Source organism: Electrophorus electricus, chromosome 21 (assembly GCF_041902795.1).
Source record: "Electrophorus electricus isolate QZ-2024a chromosome 21, ASM4190279v1, whole genome shotgun sequence".
Classification (NCBI taxonomy): domain Eukaryota; kingdom Metazoa; phylum Chordata; class Actinopteri; order Gymnotiformes; family Gymnotidae; genus Electrophorus; species Electrophorus electricus.
Window position 1 is genome coordinate 3459537 of NC_137517.1, and position 22964 is coordinate 3482500.

Sequence of the window (22964 nt, forward strand, 5' to 3'; positions counted from 1 at the left end):
CATCTTTATACATACCAACACTTCTGAAATGTGTGCATTTACCATCTAGTAATCAGTCATAAACAATATGTCAATAATTTATTTAGCAAAAATAAAGTTACACATTTTAGCTGAAAATGTGATATACATTCAATATACTTTTATGGTAATCTACAAAACCACACAGCGGGTGTTAAAAATCTGTACAATCTGTTTCTAAAGCCTGTGTAATATAGTATATAGTTACACTGAACACAGTTCTAACATCTTATCCTGATAACCGCTAGTGCGGCAGGTACGAGTGGCCGGTTCCTCACGGTTAACATTGCAGCTGCACACAACGGACCGGACCTGCTGCTGAACAAGGGCACGTCTAGCGAGACATCAGGCAGCTGCATACAGAAATAACAGCCACCCCGGATCCGTCTAAGGCAACGTGTTGGCGCGGCGCTCGGCCGAATCCGTTCCAGTCATCAACCACATGTTGGGGTTGTCGTGGATTCATCTAAGGGTCTTTACAACTGGGCTGGGGCAGTTACTCCAGTATGGAGCAGAACTAGTGGCGAGGGTCTTGTTCCGGTTCCTCAGCGCTCTATGGCCCTGGACAGCTGCGTGAGCTTCTTCTGGTTGTCGATGACTTTGAGGTTCTGGATGTAGTGGCGGATGTTGCCGGTGTTGCGCACGGTGAGGGACTGGTCCGAGTCTGAACGCCGTAGGGAATCGGGACAAGAAGGTGCTTTAAAGATACGACCGTACAACAAACACGGATGTATGGTTCAGAATGTGGCTTAACCTCAGCTCAGCTTTCTGCTGGAGAGGACGCACCGCGGGTCACGGCAAGTTTAGTTTTGCCAGTTTTGTCGTCCGGTTGAGGTTTTAACAGAGGACTGACTTACATGTAGAGATACGTAGAGCTGGAGCGTCCACGAACATCCTTTCTGTGAGTCCCTTCTGTGGGGATGAAGGCACTATAAACGAACAAAACAGTACAAATGTAAAAAAAGATAAATAGATAGAGAGCGCTCTATATATATATATATATATATATATATATATATATATATATATATATATATATATATATATATATATATATATATTTTCAAAAGTTGTCTACAGTAGGTGTTCAACGATTCTCACAAAATTCTCAAAAAAATGAGTGTTGTGTGAGTGCTGCCACATGGGGGCGCAGTACTACCATAAGGTTGGCTTCTGCATCCTCGAACTATCTTCATCGTCTTGGCGATCATACGCTGTGGATGTTCGAGAAAGCCGTGCCCCGTTAGGACACGTTTTAAGCAATTTTCTGAAATGGTAAATAACTTAACCAAGTCTCGAGTAATCTCAGGAGTGCCTTTGGCTCAAGACTCACCATTTTCTCAAAATTAACCAGGTTATCTGTGTAATTCTTGTTTCCCTCATGGATGAACGTCATGTCTTGGGAGGGGAGAATTAATTGGATTGAATAAACATTTATAAATAATCTTTAAACACCCGCGGTCTGAGTTCGGCGGCTGTGAGGAGCGGTCCGCACCTTTAAGCAGAAGGGGCATGAAGGGTATGTAGGGTGGGTTGAGTTTGGCCACCGCTAGCCTGTACGCTCTGTGGTTGCGGGATGGGTCCTGCGCACACGCACACGCACACGCACACGCACACGCACACACGTCATGACGACCGCCCCGGCCTCGTACTCTGCATGTCTGTGCGACACAGGCACTCGCACTCACCAGCAGTCTCTCGTAAGCGCAGTAGATCCTTCTGGTCTTGTTCGGCACCCGCTGTTGAAAGACAAAAGGACATTCGTACCAAATCAAGACCGCTGGCTGAAGGATATTCCGCATTCAGTGGCGCTGGTTACACTGGTACACTCGTTGCGTTACACTGTGGGCGTTTTACTGACTGTAACGCGGCGCGCCTTGTTTGCTCTTTACTGTGTGAACGACTGAAGCGAACAAACGGCAAAGTGCAAACTGGACGAACAGGATGAGAACGTCAGACCCAGGAGTGTGTGTGTGTGTGTGTGTGTGTGTGTGTGTGTGGGCGGGGCTCTCCCACACGTACGCACCTCCCACGTCCCACAGAGTCTCTGCACGGCGCTGTTGCTCAGGCCGAACATGACGGCAAAGAACGCGTTGAGGTTTTTCTGCTCCTTCAACCTGCGAACGAGACAAGCCAGACACCCGAGCCCTCAGCTTAGGGAGCGACGTGTCACCGTGATGCCATGGTCGTACTTTGTGTGAAGGTCATCTCCGCTACACACAAGTGTGCGTAAATGACTCAACAGTTGTGTGCCGAGGCTCAGCGCCGGTGCAGGTGTGTGCTGCGAGACTGAGCGGGTAGGATTACAGCGGGTGAGGATGACGACGGCAGAGGCCAAATGACGTCATCCGCGGACGAAAGGCGTGCGAGAGCACGCACGTGTTACGCCTGGCAGCTGAAACGTGAGCACACTTAGTCGCGTGACTCGCAGGTTCGCTATAGAACAGATGCTGAAAAAACTTCGCGAACCAGCCGATCACCACAGCCAGAACCCCAGACTCCCCAGTCAGTGGTGCTTTGGATTTTGTGTGTTTTTATGTGTAACGGTACTGCAGCATTTCAGCGACACTCACACGATGGCGATCTTGATGAACTTCTTCAGCAGGGTGCTTCTCCTCGTCAGGTCCTCACACAGGCAGAGTTCCGTCACCACCCAGTACTGCAGTGCGTTGAAATGCCGCATGAAGCGTTCCAGGTTCGCCGTGGTGGCACCCGGGAACTTCTGCCTCCCGAAGGTGTAGTGAACCAGCTCCACCTGCGGCACGCCGGTGACAGGAAGTCAGTTTCTGCTACGGATGCGGACCTTCTCTGCTGCCCAAAGCGCCTTGCGTAAAGGCCTGGGTATTTGGGAAAGAGCAGACTGGTTCCTCTGTCCTAAAGGCGAACGTGGATGCGGACTAGCGGCTGAAGGGCATGTGTGCACGCTGTCTCAGCCTGCAGGGTGGCATGCTCACCTTGCGGGCTGATGCGTGTTTAGAGGGACTGCGGTGTCTGCGCACAGGTGGCGTCTAGACTCCAGCACAGCAGACAGCCGCACGGACAGATCGGATACACGCGCGTTAACCGACTACAGCTAGCGACGCCCTGGACAACTTTTCTCTCATTTGTACGAGTTACACAGGTACGAGTTACGCAGGTACGAGTTACGCAGGTACGAGTTACGCAGGTACTAGTTACACATCTGCGAGTTACACAGGTACGAGTTACACAGGTATGAGTTACGGAGTTACGCAGGCACGAGTTACGCAGGTACGAGTTACACAGGTGTGAGTTACGGAGTTACGCAGGCACGAGTTACGCAGGTACGAGTTACACAGGTGTGAGTTACGGAGTTACGCAGGCACGAGTTACGCAGGTACAAGTTACACAGGTGTGAGTTACGGAGTTACGCAGGCACGAGTTACGCAGGTAAGAGTTACACATGTGCGAGCTACACAGCTAAGAGTTACACTGGGGTCATCATACAGCCATAGATGCTACCTCGTGCATGGCTGTGAAGAGCTCCCAGTCGTAGTTGGTAAGCTGTGTGGCGATGTCCTTGGAGCACATCTGCTCCAGAGCGTCAGTGGTGCTCTGCTCCGGGCCGAGCTGTTCCTTCAAGGGGACCTGCCAGACCCAAACGAAACCAACATCTGCTGTCACACCAGCCCACATGCAGTGACCAAACAGGCATCTGTAAAACGTTCCTTTCTCAAAGCCAAAATTGATCCATTTCGCACAACTACTGGGCATTATTGCAGTTTACACGTGGTAGTCTTTGGATAACAGTTTCTTTAGTAGGAAGCAGAGGCTGGTGTTGTGTCGGCAGGCAGTCAGAGGTTGGAGAGGTTCTCCGAGGTCAGGGGTCAGCTCACCAGCTCCTGCACCTGGGAAGCGGTGCACAGGAAGAGTCTCTCGTTCAGCCCCAGGGATGCAGAGACGGCTGTGGCGTCCAGCTTGAGCTGCACTGTCTCTAAGAGACACCAAGCAAAGAGACGTATCGGAGCCGTGAATGAGACTTATCAGAGCCGTGAATGAGACGTATCGGAGCCGTGAATGAGACGGTCAGCTCACAACTGCCGTGACGGTGTGTTTGGGCAAAAAAAAAAAAAAAAGGCCAAGTAACTTAGAATTCTTAAAACCTGGAAGATTGAAGATTAATACCCAGAAAGATGAAACTAACATTTCAGTTAACATTACACTAACAGGAAAAAAATGACTGCAAGTGAGAGATGGAGGCGCCTTACCTCCGGAGGAGTTCATTTTGACCATGACATGGTCTCCTCCTGGGTTGACCAGGACAGACATAATGTCCTGCACTGAAGAGTCCACGGGAAGCACCAGGGACACAGCCTTGTGGTCCGGCCTGTAGATCTCATACATGACTGCAAATGTCAAGATGAATAATGACTGGCATGCTCACGGCCTGGAGGGCTGAAGTTCGGTTTTGAAAGCAACGCGATGCTGCAGATCTGGCCACGTGACACGCACAGGACATGGATTTAGAAAAAGTGGAGAACAGAAGACACGAACCTTTATCCCGAGCTCTGATCCTGACCTTCACAAGTGGCTCCTCGTGGGCGGCGAACCAATCAAATTTCTGGTTCATCTGAAATACGGGGACAGACGATCAAAGACGTTGACAAGATGTGAGCGTATGCAGGGATTTATAGCAGAATTCCAGCAACATGACAACAAAAATCAAAGACCTGCTACCAATGAGATTACAGACTGCCAGACATGCCTTCAAAAATCCCCCCCCCCCCCGGATTCTTTTGGTCTTCTGTCAGTTCTTATCAGCTCAGGTATGTCAGATTGGTTACGAGGGTTCAGGGTAGGGTGGGGTGGGGTGGGGTGGGTTGGGGGGTAGCTTGCCTGAAGACTCGGGCACCAGGGGTCACACACTACACATACAAACACCACTGACTACGATCTACACTCAAACGCTTCAGTGTTGTTATATCTGCCTATATGGACATATAAATAGAATAATTTTTTTTATAAATTACTTTTATATAAGGGACAAAGAATTTCTGGAAAGGAGGAGATTGGGAGATTTTATATGAATTAAATAACAATACACTCCATGACAGCTGTGTCCACCCAAGCTCTTAATGTTCAGTTTTACAGACACAAGGCTGTGTCAGAGTTACAGACCGGCAACGTCCAGCACCATTCCGGCCTACTTTAATCCACTACTGACTCGGCCAACGATTCCCTGGTGCCAAGCGCTGGTGGTGCTATCAGAACACTTCCATTCTGTTTCTTTGTGTTGTCAGGGTTTATCCAGGAACACGCTCTGCCTGTTAAGCTATTGACTTTTCCAGGGGCTGGCATGTTTATCACTGCATATGGCGAAGTTCTTATTGAGGCTTTTATTGTCTGGACTCTTATCACCGAAGCGTTCCAACACGGGGAATGGAGCTCACCTTTGTCACTGTTTGGCATCCGTTTTCCTGCCTGCAAGGGGAACAGACGTGCAACACAAGGTCAGAAAGCAGCCCCGGTTACTCTGTCCTTACTACTGCTGGGCACTGTAGGAACGTTCTAAAGGATTCTGTGTTCTAATAGACCTAAAGGATTCTGTGTTCTAATAGACCTAAAGGATTCTGTGTTCTAATAGATCTAAATTATTCTATGTTCTAATAGATCTAAATTATTCTGTGTTCTAATAGCGTTAAAGGATTCTGTGTTCTAATAGTCCTAAATTATTCTGTGTTCTAATAGATCTAAATTATTCTATGTTCTAATAGATCTAAATTATTCTGTGTTCTAATAGCGTTAAAGGATTCTGTGTTCTAATAGTCCTAAATTATTCTGTGTTCTAATAGATCTAAATTATTCTATGTTCTAATAGATCTAAATTATTCTGTGTTCTAATAGCGTTAAAGGATTCTGTGTTCTAATAGTCCTAAAGGATTCTGTGTTCTAATAGACCTAAAGGATTCTGTGTTCTAATAGACCTAAAGGATTCTGTGTTCTAATAGACCTAAAGGATTCTGTGTTCTAATAGTCCTAAATTATTCTGTGTTCTAATAGATCTAAATTATTCTATGTTCTAATAGATCTAAATTATTCTGTGTTCTAATAGTTCTAAAGGATTCTGTCTAAAGGATTCTGTGTTCTAATAGTTCTAAATGATTCTGTTCTAATAGTTCTAAAGGATTCTGTCTAAAGGATTCTGTGTTCTAATAGTCCTAAATGATTCTGTTCTAATAGTTCTAAAGGATTCTGTGTTCTAATAGCTCTAAAGGATTGTGTTCTAATAGTTCTAAATTATTCTGTATTCTAATAGATCTAAATTATTCTGTGTTCTAATAGCGTTAAAGGATTCTGTGTTCTAATAGTCCTAAATTATTCTGTGTTCTAATAGTCCTAAATTATTCTGTGTTCTAATAGATCTAAATTATTCTGTGTTCTAATAGCGCTAAAGGATTCTGTGTTCTAATAGTTCTAAATGATTCTGTTCTAATAGTTCTAAAGGATTCTGTGTTCTAATAGTCCTAAATTATTCTGTGTTCTAATAGATCTAAATTATTCTATGTTCTAATAGATCTAAATTATTCTGTGTTCTAATAGTTCTAAAGGATTCTGTCTAAAGGATTCTGTGTTCTAATAGTTCTAAATGATTCTGTTCTAATAGTTCTAAAGGATTCTGTGTTCTAATAGTTCTAAAGGATTCTGTCTAAAGGATTCTGTGTTCTAATAGTCCTAAATGATTCTGTTCTAATAGTTCTAAAGGATTCTGTGTTCTAATAGCTCTAAAGGATTCTGTGTTCTAATAGATCTAAATTATTCTGTGTTCTAATAGTCCTAAATGATTCTGTTCTAATAGTTCTAAAGGATTCTGTGTTCTAATAGCTCTAAAGGATTGTGTTCTAATAGATCTAAATTATTCTGTGTTCTAATAGCTCTAAAGGATTCTGTGTTCTAATAGCTCTAAAGGATTCTGTGTTCTAATAGCTCTAAAGGATTGTGTTCTAATAGTTCTAAATGATTCTGTTCTAATAGCTCTAAAGGATTCTGTGTTCTAATAGCTCTAAAGGATTCTGTGTTCTAATAGCTCTAAAGGATTGTGTTCTAATAGTTCTAAATGATTCTGTTCTAATAGCTCTAAAGGATTCTGTGTTCTAATAGCTCTAAAGGATTCTGTGTTCTAATAGCTCTAAAGGATTGTGTTCTAATAGTTCTAAATGATTCTGTTCTAATAGCTCTAAAGGATTCTGTGTTCTAATAGCTCTAAAGGATTCTGTGTTCTAATAGCTCTAAAGGATTGTGTTCTAATAGTTCTAAATGATTCTGTTCTAATAGCTCTAAAGGATTCTGTGTTCTAATAGCTCTAAAGGATTCTGTGTTCTAATAGCTCTAAATTATATGTGAGCTGGGATAGAAGGCATAAAAGGCCCACAGCTCCCACTACAGGATGTATCAGAGTGACACCCTCTCACACTCTATGGCTTTTTATGTCATACAAGACACCAAAAGTGCACTATGACACAGCTGCAGAAAACAGTGCCATCACCACATCAATAATCTAAAAACCCACCCCCAAGACTAAGTGTAACAGCATTGGTGGTGTGTGTGTGTGTGTGTTACTTACACTTTAGTTTTCCTTCTGTCCTTGAGCTGTTCTTTGAGTATACTTGAGAGTCTTGAGTCACCCATCACTTCTTCTCTCAGTTTCTGTTCCAGAAAATATCCCACACCCACGAAGAATAAGTAAACAAGCATCTAATACGCGTAGAACATTAACTGCTGGTGCTTCAGGCACATGAAGACTACTGGCTAAAGTAGATGAAGAGATGAAACTAAATGTGGGCCCTAGAGAAGAGCTTTGAGTGTGCAGTACTGCTATTTTCATAGTGAGTTTCTGAATTTTAAATGACTGCCTTATAACCAGTAATAAGAGTATTGTGTCTCTCGTTTAATTGTTTTAGGACAAACAAACTGATTTATCTGAACAAGCACAAAATCAGTTTCTTTAGGTATTTAGAAAGAAACCCACTAACAGACACACCTCCAGGAAGTGGACGGCCACGGGGTCATCCTTGAGCAGTGGGCCATAGAGTGCCACCCACTGGCCGACCAGTTTCACCACCTTCTGCTTGGTGTTGAGCGCGTAGGCGGTCTTCTCCAGCTCGGAGCCCTCGGACGGTTCGGCGTGGTAGGTGAGGCGAGGGTTAAGGAGAAATACACCCGGCGGCCTTTGGCATTTTCACAAACAGCGTTCCCATTCAAAGCAGCCATTTAGTCCACACACGAGTAGCGCATACAACACACACTGCGGAAAAGTCATGGGGTCACAAGACGAAGCTGTGCGTCGGCTCTGGGATGGCCGAGGGTCCCGCAGCCGCGGGAGCAGGAAGAGAAGGGGGAGGCCTAAAGGTGGAGTGGGCTGCTCTCTGGCAGGAGGACTGAAAGGGGAGGAGCTGTGGAGGGGGAGGGGTCAGACAGCAGCACTGAAGGGATATTGATGCTGTAGAGCTGGGCAGAGCTGTGCAGAAGGCATGAACACTTGCTGTGTGAGGAGGAAGTCGCCAACACATGGATCTGTGGAGATAGAGAACACACACACACACACACACACACACACACACACACCTCATTAAAAGGGCCATGATTTCCGCACCAGGCAGGAAAACACCACAGTGTTTTTGAGACACCATACTGTTTAAAAAAAAAAACAACAATAAATAACAGGAATGTTCAGGCCTCAGGCTTCCTTTGTTTAGTGCTTCCAGAACATTCCAGACCTTTGTTTAATCCTTCCAGAACATTCCAGAACATTGTTTAGTGCTTCCAGAACATTCCAGAACATTGTTTAATCCTTCCACATGTACAGTCACGTCCCACCACAAAACATAGTGGGGATACAAATTTTAAAAGGCATGTCTCTTTACAGTCACACATTACAGTCTTAAGGTACAAATGACATAACATCGAATATTATTGGCTGGTTATGGACATATAAAGTCTGCAGATCTAGTTTGAAATTAAGATTTATACCATGCATTCTTATTCCCTGGTTTAAATTCTCATTCCACTCATATGAAACCATAAAAAAAAACATACGAAACCACGATGGTGGAAATCGCACCTATGGGATCACTTCCATTGGTATCCAGCTTTATAGTTTCCAGGAGATGTTCCAAAATTTTCTCTGGCGTTCCAGACATAACTGTGTACCTGTAAAAGAGAGGCAGAGCAGGCCAGCTGAGGGTGAAATCAATTATCAATAATAAGTGCCAAAGATGTACTCGCATCTTCTCAAGTACATTTACAGTTCAGTTAATGTGCTGGAAAGCAGATAACAGTAGCCATGATAACTAATCTCACGCTATGCCTGCTCTCCACCACGGCAACCATTTAAAAAGAGCCCCGGCCCTTTATTGACACCAAACAAGTTACTTCACACAGTAGAACTGCTGTTTTGTTGTTTTGTCATTTTGTGCTGTTTTGTCATTTTGTGTCAAGTGACTTATTGTGCAGAGTGTGTGGTTCTTGAATATGTGGGACGTGTGTGTGTGTGTGAGCAGAGCGAGGCTATTTGAGTATGTGGGACACGAGCGCGTGAGGTGGTTTGGGTGCGTGGGACGTGAGCGCGTGAGGTGGTCTGGGTACGTGGGACGCGAGCGTGTGCGGTGGTTTGTTTACTTGCTGCTGCTCCCTGACCCTCCCAAGTGGGGCGACCCCAGCCCGGAACTCTTCTCCAGTACCAGCACCACTTTACCGTGCTCTTCCAGACGAACCGTGTTCGCCTCCACGTCCTGCCGTGTGACACACAACGGTGATCAGGAATATATGCTCAAATGCACACACACACACACACACACACACACGCTGGCAGCAGATAGATGTGCCTTTACATACAAACAGACACTTTTGCAGTTTACCTTGAGTATTCGAATGAAGTCAGACTTGTCAACTCTGAGAAAGTGACAGTTGTCCTCCCTCAATATGATAGTGGCAGCACGCGGGGCATCGTTCACCAAGGCAAGCTGTCCAAAGTCCTCTCCTTCATGCAGTGAGGTCACCAAACCCTGTACACACACACACACCCACACACACACACCCACACATACCCACACACACCCACACACACACACACACGCACACACACCCGCACACACACACACACACGCACACGCACCCGCACACACACCCGCACACACACACACACACACGCACACACACACACACACGCGCACACACACACACACGCACACCCACCCACACACACACACACACACACACCCACACACACACACACACACACACGCCTATAATTACTGCGATATGGAGTAGTTATGGAGATCATTATGGAGACCACCCTAATGTGTTTACCTTTCCATGTGTGATGACATTAACGGACCCCTTCCAGATTATGTACCAGGATGTACCTTTGTCTCCTTGACTGAACACTGAAATAACAGCACACAGAACGGCAGGCCCATCAGCTGCGCACACACACACACACACACACACACACACACACACGCACACACACATAGAGAACAGGAAAGGAGTCTCCATTTCTGGATCTTGTAAATAATCTTGCCACCTTCGAGTGAGATCCAGTCAGACACAGACGCTGACAAACATCGAATATCAGATATGCTGGAGTGTTTGGATAGAAACCTTTCCATCTGTAAGACTGGTCACCGAGTCATGTGATAAACAGTTTTTATTGCATCAGCCTGTTTAAAATGCCGAGTGGGCCCTGTCAGCGGCAACGTAAACAGCCCGTGACGTAACCCTGAGATGCCATGCGGCAGCCCTGTGACGTCACTGTTCCGGCTGTACGCAACCCCCCCCCACTCGGTTGCCCGGACGCCTGCCTCGCTTTTCACACTCACAGACTGTGCCTGCCTTGGCGTGGGACTCGAACACCAGCACTGCAGCCAGCTCCTTCCGCACCTAGAGTCACGGAGAGAGAGACAGAAATGGAGGGCTGAACAGTGGTACCCGGCATGGAGGAGGCGCGCGGAGGGGAGGTGTCGGCGGAACAGGAAGTGCACACTCACGGAGGTGGAAAGATGAGAAACAGCTTTCACGTGCAGTAGCTCCTCGTAGATGACCTCCACGTCACCCGCTGACCTCTGGTTTGGGCTGGCGGGACACAGATAACGGTTAGGGCTTATTAAGCAGGGCTTGACACAGGAAAGGTGAAACCTACGAAAATATCCGAATTGAATAATCTTCGTCTTTCATAAGTTGTCGCGTGTGACTTCAGGTTCTCACCATTTGCGGAGGATCATGTTCAGAAGAGCGTCAGGGCCCATCTGGAGTAACAGTGACAAACCTTCTTGGAGTTCATCTTCTTTTGAGTCCTTCTCATTGGCTGTGTGATTCAGGTTGAAATCTGTCTCCAAGAATCGGTAAAACTGGGTATCTCTGTCATGGAAGTTGAAATCCTGCTTCACTGGATAAAGACAGGAAGCGTTTTAAGGTTTTCAGAGCTGTCCACCAACGCACACCACCACCTCATCGAGACATACAAAGAAATGCTGGAACAAACAAAGAATCAAGAACCGCAACTGGATTGCGCCTCACCATGAACAAGGATGCCCTCGTCCAACAACACCTGCCACATGCCGACCGCCTGAGTCCGAGAGAGGAAGCAGTCATTCAGCTTTGTCAGCCAATCAACGAGCTCCTTCCCACTGCAGCACTGCCTGCATGTCAGAGAAAAGGAGCAAACACTGCTGGAACTCGTTCTCCGTTCTTTTGGACGTTCCAGGCGGATTACTCCGCAGGGTGGATTACACGTGGTCTGTACCTGTAGGTCTTCAGGTGATGCTTCCTGTCCCTGATCAGGGTTGGGTTTCTTTCCACCAGCGTGCCATACACCACCCTGGCTGCCTTCAGAATGCGATCAGACAAAAACTAGAGGAAGGAAGAGGAAGGGGGATTCACATTCAAACTCTCACGATAATCTTCATCGCACCTTCATCATGCATCCACGAAGCACGCTTTAGACACAGTCCATGCAATGATGACTCCCGCAATCAGGACAGAAAAAACCTAGTGCTCGTAGGCTGAACCACGACACACAGACCTTCGTGTGTGCATACATGTTTCAGGAAAGGTTTCCTTTGTCCACTAAAAAAACGGACAATTTGCATCTTCAAAGAGTATTTCAGTGATAAGATTATTTTCCTATACATTATATCAACAACGTAGCAAACTGAGCAAGGGAGAGACTGAGGAGAACAGAAACAACAACTGAGACCTGTCAGCCACCAGTGGGTGGAGGAACCTTGCTGGCGAGTGCGTGTTGTGCGCTGTGTGGGTGATGGAGAACGAGTCACAGGCGCCGTGCCGTGCTCCCCCACACCTCCTTGGGCGGAGGCTGGCGAGAGCGCTCGATAAAGACACGCCCCCGTCTCTTGCGGACGGATGCCCCCCACCCCCAACCTCCCCTCAGCCCATCTGTTCCCCGTCTCTGTTCTTCTATCTCTAGTCATCCCCCTATTCAACCGATCACCCCTCGTTGCCGCGGTGATCCACCCCTTGTTTTTCTCCTCCGTAGTGCTCCCCGTCACCCAAAGCATCTCCGCTGGCCTGTGTGTCCCTGCAGGACACACACCGAGGGCGCCCCGCCCTGCCCTGCCCTGCCCTCGTCAAACTGTTAAGGAACTACAAATTAAGAATAAATATTAACAAAACATTTCCACATTCAGTGCAGCTCATTCAGTAATGATCTTGATGTCTGAAATATTCTGACAGATCTATATACTAGACCAGAGAACAGAACTTAGCTGTATCATTAGAGATTATATCACTGGGGATGAAATATTTGTAAAGAACCATTTCAGTTTATCTTGCTGCCTTCAGTGGCGAACAGCTCGCACATATGGTACTCTCGCTTTCTCCTTTGTCTCGTTCCATTGTCTCGTGATATCATGCCTGGTCAACACAAGTCTCTTGTTTGCTCCCTGCGGGGGAGTTTGTCTAAGGAGGTGGTCGCAGGGCAAGCACAGCGTGTTCGCACCCAGATGTCTTCTTACTGCACCCCCTCCCTCCCTCACTCTTCGCCACTCACGCTGTTTATTGCCGCCTTTGTACCTCGGGTCCCTCGGGATGAGTTCTGATCGTTTCCTGACACTCGGGTGTGTCCTGACCTCCATCTAATCTATGCGGTGTGATCCTGCCTTCTTTAGCCTAAGGAGTACATGAGGTATGAGGTATGCACGAGATTACCCAATGTATGCAACGGCAGGGCTCACACATGTGTGTGTGCGCGCTGTGCTACCCCACATATCCAACAGCAGGGCCCGCGCCTGTGCCAGGGACACACAATCTTAATATGCAGCTATAATAACACATGAAAGTGTGAACAGCAAACACACCAGAACTGGCAACAGACCACATCGTGCTCTTTTATTGTCACTATTCTTGGATGACGTCTACGCAAACCGTGCCATTTTACCTCCTTAACTCCATCTGTCACACATAAAGATGATACACTGAAACCAGACGACCGCGTTAACATCGAGAACAGCCACGATCCACGTCTAACGAAAGCTTTACTGCTGCAGCCCGAGCCGCAGTCGCCAAAACGTTTGGCAGAAAGCGCCAATCTCACGCCATACGTTTCTTGTTTTCCTCTGTCTCCCGCGCGGCATCTCAGAGGTTATGACTTTGGTCAGCAGACTGACGGTGCACCTCAAACCAGTAAAAGGTTCCCACTGGTTCGCAGACGCTGGGTCTACAAACCCGGGCCGTGTAACTCTCTCTCACGTCATCTCTGCTCCTGTGGTCCAGTGCCATGGGAATGAGGCCAGGGTTTAGATGGTAATGTGAGGCCGAGGAACACCCAGCCTCCCAGCATTGCACCCGAACACACGGCTTTTCCGTATTTCAATATGTTGGCATGCAGCAGTGGAACTCTGACTGTGAGGATGTTGTGTAGGTGTCCTTGGGTGCTTCTCAACTGTATATGTATACTGCTTATCTTGTCAATCTGTAGCTCTGGATAACTATTCACCAATCACAAAAACCTCAGGCTAAAACACCAGCATAATGAGTAAAGGGTGTCTGATCCTCCTTACACGTAGCTTATGCTGTCAGTGCCGGAGACCCAGAACATTGTCAGTAATGTGGGAGACAGCTGCAACCCTGACAGTTCAGTACCTCCAGTGTAAACAACCTCCTTGGAGTTGGCACTGAGCTGGGGGTTGTAAACGATGGAGAACAGCTCCACAGCACTTGTACGTGTAACACCAGATAAACCGTATTTCTTTTTCTGAGACTCCATGTCAGCGTTAAAGCATTCAACACATGTTAAAGTTCAGTTTGGCCATCAATAACTGGAGAATGAGAACATTTCCCAGCGAACCTGGTTTGTTTGTCTTTCTGCAGAATAACTGTACTGCCAGAAGAATCTTTCTCCCCTCAAATGTGGTGCCCTAAAAATATATGAGTCTGTATTTATGGCTGAGAGGCGCGACAGGAGAAAAGAATATTTATGGCTGAGGGAATGAGAAAATCCGCTTCTGTGTATTTTATTGCACCCACCACGTGTGGTTTCACTGGCTTACACCCTTCTGTAAACAACAGTTCATAGAGCTGACCCTGAAACACACCACGCAGGACACCAAGGCAGCTACGGTGCAGCAGTGGGGTTCTTGAGGCGTGACTTTTCTAGCCAGGGGGACACTTCCACTCCTCCGCCGGGGCAAGGGAACATGGTTTGTGGGCGCCGGCAGTGTTGGGGTGAGCTCTGTGGGGAGCCTCCATTACTACGCAAGCGTCACGTGCCCGTATCCACCCTCTTGGGACTCCCTGCCTCGGAAAGTATGGAAGGGGGCATGTGAAATGAAACAACATTATCTCCAATCGCAGGACGCTGGAGTGTATTCCTCCTAGAAAACTGGCGGCAAATGTCATCCAAAAGTTACTGTAAAACAGAAACCTGTTTATATCTGCCTGTTTGTTTTTGCACGGTAAAACGTGTCAGCTGTATAGTGTGAGGTACGTGACCAAAGTAACCAAACAAAGGCAAGTGTCACTCCTAAGGGAGATCACTGTAGTGACATGAAAACAAACCTCCTCAAAGGTTCCTTCATTAGAGCATGAGGGATCTGCTGAAGTCACATGAAGACACAGTCCAGGAAGCCTGGTGCTCACCAAACAAACCACTCAAGAGGCAGAGAATTCCACAGTTGGGAGGTGCTTTGAAAACTCTGACAAAACACATTTAAGGCCTTGGCTGTGTTATGCTTGTGTTCCTCTTGGTTCTGACACACACGCACTCCTCCCCTAAACATAAACATTCAATAATTAATGGCCAAAAAAATCAGAAGCTCAAGAACGGCTAAGAGGCTTTCTACTAGTCTTTTCAGCCTCCAGTCTCCGTTATGTTACTTTTTAAGCGTGACTTCATAAGAGGTCGGTCGAGGACGTGGGTGGGAACTCAGCGCGGTCGCACTTTGTGCGTCATGAGCCGGCTCTCTTCTGGGGGAGGCCGCAGTGTGCTGCTGGGAGTCAGAGCGAATAGGCTCAGATCGAGCGGGTCTCTGCCGAGCTTCGCTAAGACCTCTTATCAAGGCTGGGGCTCTGGTTTCAGGCAGCTCTCGGAGGCTTGGTGATAAGCCCCAGACTGACTGTATCAGGGCGCGTTTTAGGGCGGGCGAGGCGAAGGGACGCAGCCATCTACGGCCCGAGCTGAACTCTTCGGGCAGTTTTAAAACCCGGCCTTTGTACCTGCATGGAAAATGCTCCTAGTTTAGGACGTATCAGCGCAAACAAACGAGAGCTTCAGCAGTTCTGGCCGTATCAGCGCCAAGAAACAGCAGCTTCAGCAATAAGCAGGTGAGATTAAAAAAAAAAAAGGAATGCAAAATTACTCCAAAAAAAAAAAAAGTGCTGAATTGAATTTGATTTCCTCACAGCACGTAGAATCGGTTACTCTGAATGTGTAAGTGTATTGATTACGGTACTGGAAACCTGATCTTCGGTGTAGTGTAGAGATTAAGACCACGGCTTAATGTCACATATTATAATTTGATGGTAGACTGAACCTCTTGCACCCCAATGCAAACTACACTCCCACTCCCTGCCTTGCACACGACACACAGGGGGCGTGGCCAGAGAGGGGATGCAGCACTGCAGGTCATAGGTCTTGGCCAAGAGAAAGCAGTGGAAAATGAACCAGGCTCAATCATTTCTGTTCTTACTTGCACACATTATAAATATCCACCTCTGGACATATAACTATTAGAGTGGGGGGGAATGGTTAGATCAATGGTAGATTAATTAATAGATTAATCATCAAAAGATAATACTGGGTGTTGCTATATCCCACAGCTACTAAAAGGGCTAATTTTCTGACAACGCATATCAAGATGGTAATGAATCACTCAAGCTAGCTTGACTTGAACAATGACTTCAAGAATGACTTATATATATAAACACTACACATCACCCTTATCTCTAAAGTACTGAGGTCCTGCATGCCTGTGTGATATCAGTCACATCCAGTGTCAGAAGTGTCAAAGTGTTTCCAGGCTCCGGAGATTATCAGCCAAGAGCTTTTTTTTCAGGATGTTCAGTGCACAGTACCTGTTTCATGGTGTCCTGCGCGTCCAAGGGTTCAGGGAGCGGAGTCTGTAAGAAGAGACGAGACGTGAGAGTAACAGACAGAGAGAACAGAGCGGCCTCGATGTCAAACTCAATAGCAGACAATAGCCAGTCAGTGACTGCCAACAAGACAACGTGCCTGTGTTTACATACATTTCAGACATTTAGCAGACGTGTCTACCATTTACTGCACTTTTCTTAATAAAGCTCTGGAAAGGTCCTTATGTATTTAAGAACCTATACATTTTGCACTTCTAGTCATCAGCAGTGATCCCTGTATTTCTACAGTATTCTAGTTCATTGGTATCTTGATCTCTAACCTACTGTACTGTACTAGGATGTATTCTGTGAGTAAATGACAAAGCACTTTTGTAAGTCGCTCTGGATAAGAGCGTCTGCCAAATGGCACAAATGTACATGTACGTGTAAGTTCTGCCTGCGTCTGCAAACATCTCCTGGACTAAAGGTGGCCTCAGAATCACGTGAGGTATGTTCTCCCTGTCGGCTCCCTCACCCTCACTACACACCGCAGCACAACAATTAGGACTCACACCACAGTCTGAGCCTAATTTATGATTCGCCACTGCCGCTCGGTCCTCTCATGAGAGAGGTGGGCACAGACCAAAGAGATATTTTTGAGTTTTTTTTTTTTTTTTTTTGCCACTGTCTTACCAAATACCAGTAGAACAGGCTTAACTAGCGGCTAAGCCTGACAAACATTTGGAATATGCAGAATGTCAGACTGCAGCATACATGCAAACTCAGCCTGAGGTATTTAAAAAACAAAACAAAACACTGTTTTCAAAATATCCTAATAACTTCACAATGCATCAAACACTTTATTGAAAGGTCACTTTTGAAGCAAACAAAAAACTTCAGCTAGAAAACAGACACTCCGACATTGGAGCCAAATTTCAAAGTCAAGATCGTGGAAGTGTTCTGGAGTAGCTGAAATGTGGCACGTTCCTGAAAATGAATCAGGTCTCGAGTCGCATGCATCTGTAATGTGATCGAGCTGGCGTTTGGCTCGCGGTGCCACAAACTCCGCTGGCTCTCGAGATCTCTCGCAATCAAAGGCATTCAGGGGGAAAATTAAAGGCTTCCCAGTCCACGTTTACATGACAGCGACGTCCGAGCACGGCAATAAAAGAATGTGGTTAATCAGGCTCAGATGTATGTGACTCACTAAAGCCACAAAAGAGACTCTGGCTCATCCACCAGTGCTTCCGTGCAATCTTAACCCCGTGATCACAGAAATACTTGGCATCTAAAATGATTCCAGTTGGGTTTAGCTAGTCATTCCGGTAGTCATTCAGTGCGAGCAGGACGACATGCATCTTGACATGTACTTAATATCGTTTGCGCCTAATGATCCTTCTGCATTGCCACTGTTCTGAGTCACAAAATGCAGAGCAATGAAACTGCCTTAATAGTCATCATGGAATAATAATAACGACTGGAGTCAGGAATAATTTACATTGCCGCTTCCAAACAGAGTTCCTGGTCATGCATGCAGACTGCGCCTGTAATCCTGAATCCATTTCAGCATTACGTCATGGCGGTACAGCTAATTGTCCACAGGCTGTCCACGGGCTCTTATTCATGCATCACTGCTTGCAGCTCCGTTGACTCTGATACAGTTTTTAGCGTGACACCAGCCTTCAGCAAACACACAGATTTTAGCATAAACCCAGCCTGCAGCAAACTCATCTGATAGACAGAAAACTCCCTCATGCTGGCTGTAAAATTTGTCTAATCCCTCAGCCTAAGTCACACTTCCGCACTGGAAACACATATTTTTGACCCGATTTTTCTGGCGCTTTACAGGCAGACGCCGTCTGGGGTCATGGCCTGTGCGTGCTAGGCTGAAACAAGACAGAAAATGAACCAACTCTGTCGGTGAGTTTTGATTCTCAAGTGATGAACACTGAAGAGGCGGCAGAGAAGTCCAGCATTGCTCTCCAAACAGATTCCAGGCAGGCTTCCGGAGATAAAACAGGCATGACAGTGCAGCAATCTGCCATCATCTATATCAGGGATTAAAATCACAATCCTCAAGATCCAGGCCCTACAGATTTTCCACCCTCCCTTTGTCTAGGAGTCAGGCGAGTTGACGAAGTGGCCAACCAGTTACATGAATTGTTTAATCGGATGGACCGGATTACATAAAACAGGACTGGATCTGGATCTGAGGTCCCGATTTGACACCATTGAGCCAAGTGATAATGTGGTGGTCATCTAGAATGAGATCAACCATACTGGAGCCTTGGTTGGAAAGTGAACAGATGAATCTCTTCTTCTTCCCCTGTAGTTTATCAATGCTTGAATTCCCACATCAAATGCATAATGGACTAGCTAGCACGTGTTTTTTGACTCTTGTTTCCATCAGTCTCTCTCCACCCACTTGCTCTGTTCACCGAGCAAATTGTGAAGGCTCTGCTTCACTGCTGGAACGAACTTCTGCTCCAGAACAGGAGGAAACTAACCTGAGACTAACTGGCTAAGGCTAACAAAACCATGTCTGTGCTGTTCTAGAGTAGAGACATCTCATGAAGAGCTGTTCCTGTTCTAGAGTAGAGACATCTCATGAAGAGCTGTTCCTGTTCTAGTGTAGAGACGTCTCATGTAGGGCAGGGTTCTTCAGCTCTAGAGTAGAGATATCTCATGTAGGGCTGGGTTCTCCTGTTTTAGTGTAGGGGTGTCTCATGCAGAGTTGGATTCTCTTGTTCTAGAGTAGAGATGTCTCATGTAGGGCTGGATTCTCCTGTTCTAGTGTAGAGACGTCTCATGTAGGTCAGGGTTCTTCAGCTCTAGAGTAGAGGCATCTCATGTAGGGCTGGGTTCTCCTGTTCTAGAGTAGAGACATCTCATCTAGGACTGGTGTGATTGGAGGCACTGTCCATTAAATGTTACTGAATACCCCCAGCAAATAACCAGAAGAGTAGAAGGGTAGGGGGTAGAAGGGTAGAAGGGTAGGGGTTATTTTCAAATGTATCTGACACGTGATGACGTTAATATTGTAAGGTGTTTGATCAGCTGTTTTATAAGTGCTTTGATGAACAATGTTTCTTCAACTGTGCTTCTAAGCCCCTGGGCAAATAATATTAAGGTTTTAATGGCTGCAATAACAAATAATTTAAACATTTTGAACACCCAAGATGTGTTAGATGGAATTTTCTATCAAAACATTTACATGCTGTCATGATTTTATCTTTGTGTACATGAAGACTCTATAAGTGAATCTCCCCGGTTCCATCTAATCCCACCAACAGTTCACTGCAGCAATGAAGAAGCAAACGGCGACAGGAGTCTCAGGAGTCTTTCAACTTCTTGTCAATTTGACCAATGATTTGTTGTTAGGGCCGTTACATGGAATTTGACTTTAGCCCATTTTTTCCCACAGATTTGTATTTTATAGAAACATTCTTATCTGTTCAAGATTTGAAAACACTGCCCTGGAACAAATACGCCCGCAGTGGACTGAAAGAGGCACGGCTAACTCCATTAAGATCCGTTTTTCCTGGTACATGGTCAGAGCCATTGAAATGGTGCCAATGTTAACAAGTTTCCTTAGTGCGCCGAGGCTTTTTACAGAGGTTCAGGCCATGGTCTCAGTCTGTGGACTCTTCACATCTAAGAGTCACACACTTTTACCTAGTGCCCAGTATGGAGACAGAGAGTGTGAGCAAGAATTCATAAGAATGAAACAAATGCCAAAGATTTTACATGTGTTTGTGTGTATTATCTAGGGCACTGTTATTAGCTGTGGGGCTTGCATGTATCTTGGAAGTAAGGGGTCCGGGTGTTCCTGTACACACGGAAAAACTCCTTGCAGTGTTTTCTGAACTGTAAGGCTCAAACCTTGAGGCTGACAATAAACAATAACCTATAAATAGCTGTTTCTTAATAAACATTTTGGCCAAGCAAAACACACCCTTGCAAGGACAATGGAAAGCTCTGTGTGTATCCCTCTAAAGCCTGGCTTTCTCTTTGGCGTCATGGTTAGCATCTAGGGGATGTGGTTAAGTGTCTCACACAAACACACACACACACACACACACACACACACACACACAATGTTATTTTTTTCGTCTGCTTTTTTATGTTATACCAGTTCTTATGCTGTGAATATTCATAAATATTCATAATATGAAGAAAAAGTGTCTTGAATAAACTATCAGTACGATGATTCTAAAAGGTTCACACTATATAAGCTGCGACGTTTTGACAGTCTTAAGTTTAAACCAACATCCAAATATTCACACTTCGTCAAGAATTTAGCGTATGAAACAGCACGATTAGCTCTTCACACGAACTTACCCAGCTGACGCCTCGGATGGCAGCTTTTTCCACGGGGTAATGGTCAGGATAGACCCGGTAACTGTAACTCCGAAAGAGATGCATTTTACACGGGCTCGATATCAAAACCTGTTACGCTTAGGGCGTCTGCAGTCGGCAGCACATGGCAAAGACGCACCGGCGCGGTATCATCGCTCCCTGTAGTCTACATGGCGATCCGCAACACGCATCCCGTTACACGCAGTCCACGGACACCTGCCTGCTCCTGGCACGCCTGTGGGCTGCGCAGTTTGCACAGAGACTTCAGACTGCGCCGGCCCACTCTCCCGCCCCTGCCGGAACAGGCGCACCGCCGACTCCCCGCAGTCTGCAGACTGGTTTCCAGCCGCAGAGAACGCTAAACAGCAGCGTGAGAGCCAGGGCCGAGTTCCCATGACTGTGTCTGATGCGTCGCTCACAGACTAATGATTTCAATGAGTGACGGCTTATGCACATTTCATCCGCAACTTCACTTTGCGGTGATAACGCTCTTAGTACAAGTATATCCGCGCCGTGGTTTAAAAAACACCGCTGGCTTTACTTTGTTTTTAAACTACTATAACGTCTTAAACAGATTAATTTACAAACTTATTTGACATAATACTCCACTATTGTATGATGATATCGAGGCATTTAAAAACAGTTGAATTATCATGGGCTCGAAATCTTGCTTAGGTAATCTTTAGTATGACTTTAGACGATAATAAACTCTCTCTCTCTCTCTCTCTCTCTCTCTCTCTCTCTCTCTGTCTCTCTCTCTCTCTCTCTCTTCCTTATCTTTACCTCCCAGTTGACCGACAAACCTTTGTGGATGGGGCGTAGCTGAGGAGGCGTGTCTTCAGCCACAGCAAAATATTATGCGCGAATCTTCTGTAATAACCACCATAACGCCGACTTCGCTGAGATCTCCACGGTCCTGACATGTCCTCTAATCTTACAGGTTTTTCTCTACATGAAAAAAAAGCGACTCATTCTTGTGTTGTGACAGTTTTTCCGCATGACAGGGGTCCGTGGAATGACAGCGCGAAACTAAAGACCCCAATGAAAACGCAAAGAAGAGTAAAGAGAGGGTAGAGTCTTTTGTCGCAGTGTGCGGACTGGAATCATTGTGAGGACAGGTCGTATCTGACACACCTTTAGCAGCTTACCTGATTAGTTGTCCTCCTGACTGGACTCGGCGTAGACTTGATGAGCGTGTCGGCAGAACACATTCTTTCCCAGGCTGCTGGGTGGGAGAAAGAAAGGGAGACTTAGGAAAACCATATTTTAATAAAAACCCCCAAAACTAGAGTCATAGTTATTGCCTTGCTTTTATTTGATAATGTTGCTGTTCTGCAGTGTTGCAGAAGTATTTCCAGAGCAATAACACAAAACAATAGCAGTTACCCAGGTTAAGTTACCCAGGACAAGTTACCCAGGACAAGTTGCCCAGGACAAGCTCTGCTTGTATGAGAGTTCAACAGAACGTCGGTGCGCTTTAGAAGTGTATAGGTCCCATGCCAGGGTCCAGGGCCCTGGTCACTGTTTCTGCTGACACCGAGTGGAAGGAAGAGCAGACAAAAACAGGTCCACACAGGACACCGGTCCTCGGGTGCCCCAGTGGGAACCGATACATCCTCGCCTTTCCAGGGTGCAAGCAGAGGTCAGAGAGTGGAGATGCCCAGCGCCCCAAAGTTCCCTGAGTCACACTGTTGTGTTTCGGCCCCGTCCGTTGTTTCGGCGGGTGGGGCGGCCACACGGGAGGAGCAGGGTTGTTTACGGGCTTCATCCACAGACCCTTTGCCCTCTGGTTTCCTCCACACCACTCCATCACTCAGAGGACACAGTAATAAAGTCAACGCTGCTCCGACATGTTGACCAATTGATTTAAAAATATATCAACAAAATAAAAAAGGCAGTGAAAATGTTTTAGCCAGGGGTAAATGATAGCAGGGGTATAAGGTAAGATGAATTATGAACCGTTGATTAGACCTGACAATCATGCAGTAAATCCTTTTTTTTTTTTTTGGGTAGGAAGAAGAGTGAGGTCTAGACTGTTTTTTTTA

At 46.2% G+C, this 22964-nt stretch overlaps 1 protein-coding gene across 14 annotated transcripts in view; it reads right to left on the minus strand.

The window, feature by feature from the left end:
• Positions 1-61: 61 nt before the first annotated feature.
• The window catches only part of rapgef3 (Rap guanine nucleotide exchange factor (GEF) 3), a 26084-nt gene continuing 3181 nt past the window's right edge, over positions 62-22964 (minus strand). For 2 of the 14 annotated variants that reach the window (XM_081704519.1, XM_081704517.1), the window contains exons 2-28: positions 22068-22144; positions 16564-16608; positions 11777-11883; positions 11551-11672; positions 11239-11419; positions 11022-11106; positions 10854-10914; positions 10342-10454; positions 9891-10037; positions 9652-9764; positions 9095-9183; positions 8469-8547; positions 8015-8165; positions 7598-7680; positions 5427-5457; positions 4531-4606; positions 4245-4382; positions 3873-3970; positions 3499-3624; positions 2592-2773; positions 2045-2135; positions 1707-1757; positions 1514-1601; positions 1352-1416; positions 1178-1232; positions 876-947; positions 62-682 (exon numbers count right to left, since the gene is read on the minus strand). In XM_081704519.1, coding sequence (XP_081560645.1) covers positions 564-682; positions 876-947; positions 1178-1232; positions 1352-1416; positions 1514-1601; positions 1707-1757; positions 2045-2135; positions 2592-2773; positions 3499-3624; positions 3873-3970; positions 4245-4382; positions 4531-4606; positions 5427-5457; positions 7598-7680; positions 8015-8165; positions 8469-8547; positions 9095-9183; positions 9652-9764; positions 9891-10037; positions 10342-10454; positions 10854-10914; positions 11022-11106; positions 11239-11419; positions 11551-11672; positions 11777-11883; positions 16564-16608; positions 22068-22130 — 2631 coding nt within the window. In that variant the 5' untranslated portion in view covers positions 22131-22144 and the 3' untranslated portion in view covers positions 62-563. Of the gene's footprint in view, positions 683-875; positions 948-1177; positions 1233-1351; positions 1417-1513; positions 1602-1706; positions 1758-2044; positions 2136-2591; positions 2774-3498; positions 3625-3872; positions 3971-4244; positions 4383-4530; positions 4607-5426; positions 5458-7597; positions 7681-8014; positions 8166-8468; positions 8548-9094; positions 9184-9651; positions 9765-9890; positions 10038-10341; positions 10455-10853; positions 10915-11021; positions 11107-11238; positions 11420-11550; positions 11673-11776; positions 11884-16563; positions 16609-20515; positions 20591-20901; positions 21643-22067; positions 22145-22964 lie in introns of those variants that run through there. The other 12 variants (XM_081704520.1, XM_081704518.1, XM_081704524.1 and 9 more) reach the window with 9 other exon arrangements.